Here is a 13205-nt window from a genome sequence, read left to right as displayed (position 1 = left end):
TTAAAGGCAACTGCTCATCTCTCTGCACTTTACTCAGGCAGAGCAAAGGACAAGATAATCCCCTTAGCCTGTTAAATGCTCCATCCCATCTGGTAGGTGATAATTGCATTGTAAGGGGATTAACACAGTGGGATATGCTTACAGTGTAATGAAAGCTTCACTATAAGTGTGAAAGTCAGCTGATTGCATTCTAGCACTTGGGGACCTTATATTTGCAGATATTTTGTAAAAAACATAAAAGACAAGTTTCATCTGGGGAAGGTATGTAGTATCTTTACATGCCATCCTTCACATATTTGTAACAGATTTTACATTTGTTCTGGAATATCAGTAGTCTGAATATCTGAAATCCTCTTGTAGGAGTCGTGCAGTAGACTCTTGTTTAGCTAAATGTTTTGAGATCATTCTGTGGAGTATAGCTGTATTAAATGCATCCCAGGTGTTGACTACTGTTAATCAAAAGTACTGTGACTTTGAAACCATGGGGCTTAATTGTTACCAGTCTAGGAACAGCCATGTTATTTAAATACAGCTTGGAAATCTTCATCAGTAAAGGTGAAATTTGAATAAGCCATACTGTGAGGAATATCACAGTAATTTTGTGTCAGCAGGGATTTCTGTCAAGAGGATTTCTGGCTGAAAGTAACTCTTCTTGAAGCCAACCAAAATAAATATTTTGAAATTTCAGTTTCAAGCATGAGCCTAAGGTAATGCAGACTGACTGATTTTTTTTTTTTTTAAGAAGTTTGAAATCCCGTGTTTTTAAGTTTGTCTAATGCTGTAGTGAAGATAGTAAATTTTAAGGTTCAGAGCATTTCATAAGTGAACTCTACCTTAGCTTCCTTGCCTTTCGAGATTATAAAGATCCTTGTGAAGGTAAGTTCTGTAGGGCAGTAGCTCAGGGTTGATGATCACCCTGTTGGATTGCACTCTCTCCAGTCTCCCCATATGGTACAAGAAGCTGGGAAGTTGCTCTGTGCTGACCTGCATGTGCCACTTGGCTGGTTTGAACATTAACCTGGGTGGTTAAAACAGGGCTTGGTGAGTGCGCGCTGTGCTGGGCCAGAGCTTCATAGTCAGGTGATCAAATGAGAGGTAGAGAAGTGCACACTGTGTGCAGAAGATGCTTCAGTGACATTGTGTGACCTTGCTGCAGGATTGAATTTGCTAATGAATTAAGATTCTGTAACCAGCTGTGTGGCTGCTGTTTCTCTGGCTTCCATTTCCTGACTTAGCAGCACTGTGTGCGATCCCGGGAGCAAGGGTAAAATAAAACCTAGTGGGTTTTTGTGGGCTGTCTGCAGTAACTTTGCCAGTCTGGGATGAAGTTGTTGAGTGTGGTTAAGCTCAGCCTTCTCTTAGTTATCATGTATCTGAGTGGGGTCAAGTTGAAAGCTGGTTTGCTGGTGATGAGATATGGAAGATTTCACAGATCTTTATTTTTTCTTCTCTCTTTTATTTTTGCTATTTCTTTTAAGGTGACTGAGTTCTAAAGAATATTCTTAATTATTTCCTTTTAGGCTGAATGTTTACCTGAGGAGAGGAAAACTAGGGAAGTTTGCTCTTTTATTTTCTGACATGTTGTAATTTTAAGTAAGCTTGAGTGTAAAATAAATGTAACAACACCCTTCCAAAAAATGAAAATATGTCCCCTTTCCCCACCCCAATTGTTTCTGGAATATGAGTTTGTCACATGAAAATCCCTCTTGAAAGTTTGTCACATGAAAATCCCTCTTTATTACACTGGCAATATATGGAAAGTATTTTTAAGAGGAATTTTCATATATTTAGAAATGGGTTTTAACCATCCTTCTATCGATATATATTTAAAATATATACCAACTATGTAACAAACCAAATAATATATGGTGTATAATACATTTTCTTCTTATTTAGGTGACAAACAGCATGTTTGGTGCTTCAAGGAAGAAGTTTGTAGAGGGGGTTGATGGTGACTACCATGATGAGAACATGTACTACAGCCAATCATCGATGTTCCCACATCGGTCAGAAAAAGATGTAAGTTGAATAAGCTTATTTTTTCTCCTTTCAGTACTGAGATAGTTTCAATATGTGAAATGTATGTGAGGAAGATCTTCATTTAGCTTTAAGCTGTACATTTCCAGCAGCAAGTGCTTTAATTTCAGTGAATTTATTCACGTAAACTTCAGCCATATACTTGCCAATGTTGTTTTGTGGGGTTTTTTTTTTTCATCTTGAAGCATTGTGTTTGTAATTTAAATTGAGTTATTGATTACATCTTGTGCTTCTGTGCAGGGTCTTCAGGTTTTTTGTTGTGGTTTTGTGTTTTACATCTTCAGCCATTTTTAGTTTCTGATGAAAATGCTTTGTGCAATTTGTTTACTGAAGTAATCTAAGTTAGGTATTTCTCCTATTTGGAATGCCACACAGTTAAAAAACTAGCAATTCCTAAACATATTTTCCACTCATTAATGACAAATTGTATTTTAGAACTGCATTAACATTAGTGAAGCTCTGCTGCTTCTTACCAAAGATAAATATATTAGGCAGTAAAGTATGTCACTTTTACATGGAGTAGCATGAAGAAATACATGGAGGACTTGAAAGTGTGGCTTGAAGTTCATGTCACCTGCAGGTCAGTAATATAATCTCATGGTAGGCTTGTATTTGATATGTGTAGGCAACACATCCTTTCTAATTAAAAAAAAAAAAAACAATTCCATTCAAATTTTCAAGAAGGTGAAAATGCTTCAAGTCTGCCTCCAAGACTGTCTAGAAATATGGTTAATAGCAGTAGACCTTGGCCTGTGTCAAGAGAAGCATTTCCTACAGACTCTTAGCTGAATTTTAATTTAGATTTTCAAAGAGAAGGAAATAGGTTTAGAGAGTAGAAGGCTTTTTTAGACAAAACACAATAAAAAAAAAGCATAAATGCAGCTTTCCAATTCAGTTTCATAAATTGATAAGAGACAGCAAAGGATGAAAATGTAGTACAGTGTAAACAAAACTAAATGGGCTGCTTTTTTCTCTTTGTGTTGGTTACACATATACATGTACCACAGATGCACATAGGCACAGTGGAATATTTATGATGTGGAATTACATCCTTTCTGTGGTCACCAAGAGGTGCAGCTAGCACTCAAAAACAATAGAGAGAATTTTTCCAAAGTTAATTTGTTACATTAAATCCCTCCTTTTAGACTTGATGCACTGAGGGTGAAATCATTATGGTGTAGTAAGAAAGATAAAGTGAGATAAATGCTATGCTGCACAGCATACACAGTGAAAGCTGATGGCTTGGCACATCATTGACACAGTGAATGAATGTTTTAGTTGCCTACTTTTTCTGTAGGTAGAGTTGCAGAAGTGGATCTTAGAATGGCACTTGAAGAGGAAGAAGGTGGGTGTTCCATACGCCAGGAATACCAAATGAGAAAGCTTGAAGGCCTGTGGGAGAAGTGGCCAAAATGGGGCATAGGAGCCTGTAGTTGGCAGAAGAATGATGTCCTTCCAACAGGAAATAGAAGAGTGGATTTACAAAAGCTTTTTAAAATTTTATTTCTAAATTATTTTAAGGTTCCCCAAGTCCTGTAGCTTAACTGTTGACCATTACAACTTTCTGAGTTTATGCTTATGAAATTTTAAACTGTTATATGCTATTCTGACTTTTTTATACGTTTATACAAATAAATTTATGGCAATAATATTGACTGTACACCTTTGATCAGTCAGGTATAGCTAAATGCATACTGTGTGTTACATGTTCCATTTGCTCTTTCACTTGGCTCACAGTAGATAAGGAGGGTTGGAAAGGTTGTTACATTCTCTTAAGTTTCCATCTTGCACAGCTTTGTAAACCTTTGCCTCTTGAAAATAACCATGTTTTCAAATAGTCTTTCAACTAGAATTCAGCTAAAAATGTTGTATATGAAAGTAAAATAAATATATTGACTCTGTATTGACAGGCTAAAATAAAATTGCTCAGAAGTTTTTCCAAGTAAGCTAATAAAGACTAATGTTCAAAACCTAGATCCAGTTTTATGAACACCTGGGGGAAAATTCCAGCGTTCTAGATCTTGAAGCACTTTGAATCTTTCTGTCTTCACATCTACTATGGTAATAAAATAAAGGCAGAAGACATATCAGGGAAAGAAGCAAATTACTCTTATATTATCTAAACAAGGTGCAATTTTACTGCAGTTTGTTATTCTTCCTTTTTCAACTTCAGCTCTGTTTATATCTTTACTGAAAGCAGATACAATTAATGTGGTAGGCATTTGCAACTGACCTATAAAAAATACTGAAATGTAATCTTTTTCTCTCCAGTGTATGATATGTAGATATGAATGCAGAGTCCTTCATTTATGCTTCATTTATTTTCTAGAGTTCTTCCAACTGAAATAGAATGGTTTTGGTGGAAGCTTCTGTGAATGGACTCACTAAATTCTGTTTTTCAGCAAGGGCTAAAGCTTGTTTAATATTTGCCCTTATACTGGATATAGCTAGGTATTTCTCGTTTTCATTTTGTTGAAATTTTAGTGATTCTGATCTTGAGAGTTGCTCCTTTCCAAGGAACTGTTGCTGCTTGTGTGTAGGTGTACTCAAAGCTGGGGAGTATAGGAATGGGGGAACATAGGGAATGGTGAAATCCTTCTAAAATTTAGAGTAAAGGCTATTACTGCAAGCCTTTGTATAAACTTCAAAAGTTAGTTTTCACTTTATTTTTACAGTAAAGTCAAGCTAAATCCTGTCCTAAATTTCAAATATTTTTGACATGGGGAAAGAACTAGCAGCAAATGATTTTGGACATGTTACTTTTATTTCAGCCTCAGTGTAGCTAAGAGATAAAAGTTTTCTTTTAATTTACCTATTGTTTCACTAGAGAAAGCAGTTGTAAATAAACAGGACTAATACGGTAGTTGAAATGGAAAAGTTGCCTGTTACTCACATACACAAGTGCTTCCAAGATCATACAGATACTGATTGGATAAGTTATTTTAGGCCCACAACTATGGTTCCTTAGATGAGATTACATCTTGTTCAAGCCATCTTAGACTTTTTTTTTTTTTTTTACTGAGTAAGTTGCTTTGACTTGAATCATCACATGCTTGCTGAGCTAGGTAGGGGAGAGAAACAGAGTACATGCATGAATGCTCTGTCTGTGACTCTTTCTGCACTTGGTCAGTGAATTAATTATAAGCAGGTTAATAATCCTTTGGGAAATAAATTAGGTGTTTTACAGTACTTACAGAACAAAGAACAGGTTAAGAAAATAGTGTAACTTGTTGCTGGCAACAAGTGGGATCCTTTTAATATAAATTGATAAGATGATGCACTGGGCACCTGCAAAACAATTGCAGAGCTTACTTGTTGCTAATTTCACAAACTTAATTGAGCTGTCTATGCACTCAGCAAAATAATTTTCAGGACATGGATACATGTATTTTTATTTGAATAGAGAACTGTAGAAATTGGTAACTCATGGTGCTCATGTATTTCTGAAACTACAGTTGTTAAATGAACAAAACAAAAATGCAGATGAGCTTTGAGAAAAGATTGGACCAATACAATCTGAACTTCTTTGATTTCTCATGTATGAGAATGTAAGAAGGTCTCCACAAGGTTTGACCAATTTAGCCCAACCTACTAAAAATGTGTACTTGAGAGTGTGAGATAAGGTCACCTTCTGTTTTGTAGCCATAAATCTGACAGCAGACACACATGCATTTTAATGAAGGTCTACCCAGTCGGAAAACTTAGGAGATTTTTTCAGTTAATATTTTTTTCAAATCTTGGCCCAGACCTTCACTGTTCATTTTCTTTTCCAGTTGCTCAACAGATAACAAAATGCTTGCAGTGAGGTGGTAGTAATACTTCTGATTTGTGTTTGTAATTGTAGCAGGTGAGATTTAGCTTGAAGATTAGATTTGTCTCATTGCAATTGTTTGTGTAACTCTCTAGCACTAGGAAGTCCCCAGATTTGGATATTGTGTACAGAAAAATGGGTTGTTGATTCTGGGAGCCTGCTTTCCAAAGGTTTCTTCCATCTTGAGCTGAAGCATATCTGCGGTGGATGACATTCAGGGGTTCCTCCATCATGAGACAGTTGCACAAAGGCAGATTTCAGTGATACAACAAAGGGTTGTCAAAGGCCTCTTACTGTGATTCTATTAAACTCCTAGAACCTTTACTTTTACTGTGTTTTGAAATACTTGGCCTTACAAGGAGGTGGTACTTTTACAAGAGAGAAAACCCTGAAGGTTTAGCTTGCCATTATGATTGAGATCCAGAATCTTGCTAAGTTTTGGAAACTAAGTGTGTAAGAGTTTAGTCAGTTTTCTGGAAACAACTTTGACTTTAAGGCTGCTGAACCTCATTGATCCAGATGAATTGCTGACTTTTTAATGCTGTTATTTCAGGATTCTGAGGAAACCTATGGTATCATGTTTCCCAAGGTATCTTTCTTGCCTTAGTCATAATTTTACATCAGATGCTTTGAATGGACTTGTATGTATTTAAGAATTCCCATGAAACCCCCTTGTGTCAGGAGCAGTTGTGGCATTCACACTAATGCTGCTTGGCTGAATAGAGATACTGTATATTAGCCTAACTTGTAATTGTCTGAATAGTTTTGATCCATTTGTGGAGGGAGAAAAAACCCCAAAGTTTATTTTGAGAAATAAATAGAATAATGTCTTAATTATAAATGGCAAATGAATATTTTCACATGCATTACTTTGCATGTAAGCATTCTTGTAGATTTGACTGAATAGTGAGTTGGTTTGCCCTGCTTGCTTTGTGAAACATATGACTTAGGCTTCACTCTTTGAAGTGTGAGCTACAAAGCAATAAGAGTTACTTTTCACCTTTCAGAAGAGTGATTAAACATTCCTTGCATGTATTACTGAGTACACAATAATGTTAAAAAAAAAAAAAACGCCCTAACAACCAACAAAAGGAAAAAACCAAGAACAAACAAATGAAAACCCTGTTGGACAAACAAACTTTAAATGTATGGAAATTGCAATGCAATTGATAGTGGCAAAAGTGGAAAAATACTTGGAAGGATTGGCAGGGAATGAGATTAGTAACAATTTCAGGAGCTTTGTGTTTTAATGCAGTTCTCTTTCAGAGCCTATCATCATTCTGCCTAGAGTGTGCATTTTCATAAGAAAGTTATACAGTATGCTGAAAGAACAAAAAGTTTCAAATACAAAATGTACCCTTTACTGTGTCACCTATAAATTTGCACATGAACGGATTTATCAAATAAGACAATACATCATAAATTAATTTTGCTTAGAGACAAAAGTGTTTTTTTATACTATTTCACACAGTGTGCAAATAATGTGTCTGAAAAATATGTCCAAATGTAAGTTAGTTTACATCCCTTTACAATTTGGAATTGTGTCACAAGGAAACTAATTTTACTGTTGATGACTGTAGTGTAATTTTCATTATGATTCTGTTTGTATTTAGGCTTTTTATAGAATAATTGAATGACTGTGGTAGGTGTTCTATACTTTTCTGATTTTCATCTTAGCTTCATCTAGAAGCTTTATTTTACTGCATCTCCACTTCACAATGAATAATAATTTTTATATGTCAGCTCTAGCTTTTGAAGTGAGGCCTTTAACTAGATTAATTCCATGCATAAAATCACGTGCATTTTCTAGAAGGGGAGGGTTGTGGTTTCTTACCCAATAACTCATTTCATTGAACATGCTGTTTTGTAATATTGATGGTTTATGAGCTGAGTGGTGGGCATTTTGGTTTTGTTTTTTTGTTTGCAGCTGGTTATTTAATTGGTGTAAAATATTTGCTTTGTTGTCCTAGTTCTCAGTTTCTTTGGCTTTTTTTATAGCATCTTTCAATGAGCTTTCAGTAGTCATTTGGCTCACTGATAAACTGTAGTATCTATCAGACGATTTAATGTCTCTGCACAGGGAGAATTTGTTTTTACTTGGGTAGCCATGTTAACCTCACAGTAATAGTGTCATTGTCATTCAAAAGTAGCATCTTGTCTCTAAGATATTGAGATATTGCTGCCATCAGAAGTGTGGTCCTACCTCCTTGTGCTCTCCAAGTGCTGCTGGAGGCAAAAGATCACAACCAATCAGATATTATGAAATATGAAAGACTGAATAAAATTTCATTTATTTTGCAGTATTGTATTTGAGTTTATATTTCACAAATTATTTACATCAGTAATAATTTTCACTGGCAGATAATAACCTGTATTTATATATGTATACAAGGTTTTCATTGTTTTATGATATTGAGATTTGGAAATACTTTCTTGTAATATGGGACTGTTGTGAGTGCTATATTAGAAGGTGGTGTAACGAGGAAGACTAATAACACTACTAAAAAACTGCCAGAGTCTAGTATTTTTATCTGTTATTTCTTGACTTGTTTTACTACTGGTTTTATGTCAGTATAACAGTTACTTCTTTTGAGGCTCTGTGGGTCAGAAGTTGTTAATAAATAGTGCAGCACAGATGGCAGATACCAGAAATAAAGTAGTGTAAATACAAAATTATGCTGATGTTTGCATCTGTGAGAATTCCATCATTTATCAGGCCAGATACTTCTAACAAACTTGCTTATTCTAACACATTTTGCTTCTAGGAGTTGACTTTGTAGTGCTTAATCAATATATTTTAGCTAGGCTTGCTTCATGTTTAAGAAAGTAGCTTTGGGCTATAACTATGTTATGTAGCAGCCTCCACAGAATTGTTTTCTGAGTTTTCCGGGTGCCACGCTGCTGACTTGTGCTGCCGTGGCAGTGCTGGCCCAGGCAGCTGTCCCCAGGCTGAGCTGGGGCTTTGCCTGGGGGCGGCAGGAGCCCGTTCGGCCCGCGCTGCTGCAGGGCCTCCTCCCACCGCCCCTCTGCTCCTGTGTTCTGCACCCTCCCGAGGGGCTTGTAAAGTGCAGTGTTCTCTTCACGCTTCTGGCAGATTTGAACATTTCTTGGTGCTGGTTTTTTTTAGATTTGTTGACAATCTCGAATGAATTTCCTGCAGTAAACTGATCAAGAGTAATGAAAGTAGTTACAGAAAAATCTCTCAGCAGTAGGGATAGGGAATTGTCTGAGAGCCCCTTGCAGCGTATTGGTTCTTGGTGTGGACCAGTCGAGCAAAATTGGGCAGAATTGATAACTTGGATCATCAGTTGGTTTGAGTTTAGATGCATAACCTTCCACGATCAAAATTGCCGTCACCGTTTGAGACGCGTGTGTAAAATGATGTCCATGTCTTGAGTGTCATCAGCCTGCCAGTACTGAGTGTTGGTCTTTCCTGTATCCTGCAAAATAAAGTGCAGCCTTCATGTTACACAAGGTCTTTTTTGCCCAGTAGCCCCCCTGTCCCACGAGAGAGGCAAGTCATAGGCCTCCTCTGTCTTGTAATAGCAACATTGGGAAAGCTAATAGAAAAAAAATCTGCCTAGTTCAGTGACACAACTTTGGAATAGAAGCAGAAATCCCATGCTGGGTTTTGTGGCTGTTAACCACTTACAAATTGATCTAGGTTGTTGCAAATGTAATTCTGAGTGGTTTTTCCCTAAGATTGTAACATAATTGGGTAAAGCTTAATAGGTCTTAGCAACTGGAAGAGGCTTTAGTCACCTTGAGGCTTAGTCTGCTTTGGTTTTTATTAAGGTTATGACTTTTGGCCATTGTAGAAAAAGAAATTCAAGTGACTACCAGTCACAGTTGCCAGTATGTGCTTGGAGAGTTGTTATATATTCTGTGTGGCATAATAATAATATATATATTATGTGTGGCAAGTAGCCCAGTCAGATGAAATAATGATTGCAAAGTGCCAGAAGAAATGTTTTTAGTACTACTAATACCATTCATCTTGAATCTTCATTATCTTTGCTGGACCAAGCTTGAGTAGACTATAATAGTGACTCAGAGGCTTTGAATGCAAGTCAAGGTTCTGGTAATAGAGGTTAAGGTTTTGCTGAATTTAATTTTTGTTGCTGATCTAAATTGTATGGAAATAATGAAAAACCAGGACAATTTTAAACTGATCCTTACTTAGATATGACAGAAAAAGATGTTTAATAAAGTAGAGATGAAATAAGATATCCATGCAGCATATTCCTGGTCCATAAGATTTGAGAAATGCTGCATTTAATCTGCCTGGAACAGATCCACAGGATTTTTTATTGATTTATTTCTTGAGGCTTGTTATCTTTGATGTTCTAAGTATGTTATGACATTAAATTATCAGACTTACTGAATTCAACACTTGGCCTTTATTATGATTTTCTATAAAGGTTTCTCTACAAGTCATTTTGCAATTAGCTTTTTATGTAAAAGTAAGTGGCACAATAGATGTGACCTACTTTGCAATGTTTCAAAAGAAAATCCTCTTTCTAATAAGCAGTGTTCAATATAAATATTATTTACTACTGCTTTTAATTGAATTTTAAAAATCAGGTAGTACTCATTGTGAAAGAGGTGGGATTCTTTTTTCTCTCTTTAAAGTAATCTATTGCCTCTTAGGGGTTTTCTAATTATTGGGGTTTTTACCCCAAGTTAACATTAAAAATAAAAGACTTTATGCTGAGGTCTGTAGCGTGTTCTGCTTATTACATCATATGCCACCACAGCAATTTTTTAATTCCCTGAGCAGCTGTGCTTATGGGATATTCCTTTTTGGCCTAGCTGTTTTGCTTATCTGTCCCAAAGCTGGTAGTACTTTTTGATTGATGTTTCTAGCTCAGTGTCTGATGTGTTGACTTTTATTTTTGAACTTGTTTGCCTTTATCATTGTCTCAGAAGGTGTCTTTTGACTTTCTGCCTCTCAATTTCCCCATAGAATAACAATTTTTCACACCTTGCAACATGTTGCTAGGATTTTCCAACTTGTCAGACTTGAATGTTGTTTTTTGAACCTCCCCATTTCACTTTGTCTTTCTTAAAAACTACTGTGTCAGCTTGTTTTATCAGTGTTTAATGAACCTCAAGCTAACATTTGTTATCTTGGGGTGGTGGGGAAAGTGTGCTTTTGAAATCTTGTCTCCCAAGTGTCCCTACTTCAGCATGCTCTGGTTTGTGTTGTAAAGCGTTATTAAGTGTGAGTGAATTTTATTCCTTCTGAATGAAAACGGGTTGGAAGAGATGCTGCAGCACTGCACTGGACATGTGCCACTCACTAATGGGCATCTAGTGCATGGCATCAAGTGCTTTAGTTTAGGAAAGCATACAGCAGCTGGTCGGCCCCCAGAACCAACTTTTTTTGGTTTTTTTTTACAAATTTATTTCCCTCCGTCTGCATCACTTGCTAATGTAGATATGGCCTGTGAACCTGGTTATGTGAATGCTGAGCTGATGCCACTGGGTGTTACTCAAAGTGGGTTTTTGTTCACAGTGAGTTCTTCACTGAGAAAGACCTTGCTTGTCTTGCTTTTTCAAACTTCTTTGTATGTGTGGATGGTTGTTCCTGTAGTTCCTTACTGTCAAATACCTGCATTTTGTTCTCAATATGTGTAAAATGTATGCTGAGTTAGGTTCTGATATATTTTCTGATGGTCTGTGGTAATTGTCTGCTGTAATTTCTTTTATCATGTCTTCTGTATATATACAAAAACCCCCATAAATACTTTGTGACTTACAGATATGAATACTACTTTTGATACTTAGTGACTTACCCCGCCTGTCTTCTTTCTCATTTCTACCATCTGGATTTGGCCCCAATATAGACAACTAGCAGATTTGGTTTATGAGTTTATTTGTTTGATTTTTACATCTGCCTAGATGATATCAACAAAGCAGTTTGCAGTTATCACAGTAAAGTTATTTTGATTTGAATTCTTTACTCTTAAGCTGAAAACCCTTGAAGTTGCCTTTTGTCTAAGAATCCAGACATTTTTTTCCTTGAAACCATCCTGAAATTTAGTCCAAGTCCAGACTAATTCACTAAACAAGCAGCTATTTGCCCTTGTGTTACTAAGTAGAAATAGCATGTTCTGTTGTGGATGGAGAGATTAGGTCAGCTAATAACTTCTTGCTGCAGGGGGACAGTCAGCTGTACCTAGTGTTGGTGAACAGCTGATCAGCAAAAGCAGAGATGGATGTTCCAATATTTAACTTCCCTTAAGATTACAAAGGGGTGTTTTCCCAAGTGTTTAAGTATATGTCCTGTTTCTCAAAGTTATAAAAACCTTACATTTCTGTGGAAGCATGGTAAACAGCTTATTCTTTTCCTCTCAGAACAATGGCTGGAAATGTAGTGTCAAGTGCCTACATTAGTTGCCTTCTTTTTTGGTAATATGTGGGCATGGTAGAGCAGGAAATATTGCTTCTGACATTTGTAGGTCCTGTTCATATCTATGTACAAGCATGAAGCCAGCTCTTAGGGCAATATATTTTAACATTGGAGTCTTACCTGAAGTTCATATCTGTTCGTATATACCTGCTGCTACCTAGCCAATCATACTGTGAATGACAATATGAAGCACCCCTTTGTTGAGCAGGAAAGGATATGGTTGTATGAGGTGTGTTTTACAGTGGAAAAAGACCTCTGATTTAAGTAAATAAGTATTTCTTTTTTCTGTAATGATGGGTATTCTGGATGCATGGGTAGAAAACCTGAAAGCTTTTAGATCTTCTGTGGTCTTTGTTGCAAGTAAAATCTGTGTTTATTACTCATCATGTTTATTGATGTGTAATATACTGCTACAGGTGTTACTGTGCAGATATTTTGAGGAGTTTCTAAAATTTTTCATTACTCTGAACGAGTTTTCAGTTGTTTTGGTTTTCTTGGTGTAACGTGGTGTTGTCAACTTCCAGAGCAAGATAGCACAATATCTTTATGTCTTTAATAACCTCTTATTCTTCTTACATTTTAGATGCTGGCATCACCATCAACATCAGGTCAGCTGTCTCAGTTTGGGGCAAGTTTATACGGGCAACAAAGTAAGAATTCTTTTTATTAATAATACGTTTATTTTATGCTAAATATATTACAGTTTGACACTCTGGAACATGCAGATGGCTTTGTTTTCTGGTAATTGTGTAAAAATGACAGTATACATACACCCTTACATACAATTATTTTAAGAAACATTTTTGCTTTGCTTCATGTGCAATTTTGTAGTGTTTAGTGTGCAAAATATTATGTTGTCACTTTATAACTGCTAAATATCCAAATACAATAATACTATAAAAAATTTCTGTGACTTAACAGACTCTCTGAAGGAAAACATAA

The 13205-nt window shown here is 36.2% G+C and overlaps 1 protein-coding gene across 1 annotated transcript in view; it reads left to right on the top strand.

The window, feature by feature from the left end:
- Positions 1-13205, top strand: part of CNOT2 (CCR4-NOT transcription complex subunit 2) — an 83989-nt gene that overhangs the window by 47957 nt on the left and 22827 nt on the right. The window contains exons 2-3 of the mRNA XM_063155060.1: positions 1897-2019; positions 12847-12913. Coding sequence (XP_063011130.1) covers positions 1909-2019; positions 12847-12913 — 178 coding nt within the window. The 5' untranslated portion in view covers positions 1897-1908. The remainder of the gene's footprint in view (positions 1-1896; positions 2020-12846; positions 12914-13205) is intronic.

Source organism: Melospiza melodia, chromosome 4 (assembly GCF_035770615.1).
Source record: "Melospiza melodia melodia isolate bMelMel2 chromosome 4, bMelMel2.pri, whole genome shotgun sequence".
Taxonomy (NCBI): Eukaryota; Metazoa; Chordata; class Aves; order Passeriformes; family Passerellidae; genus Melospiza; species Melospiza melodia.
This window is presented reverse-complemented; position numbering and strand designations above follow the sequence as displayed.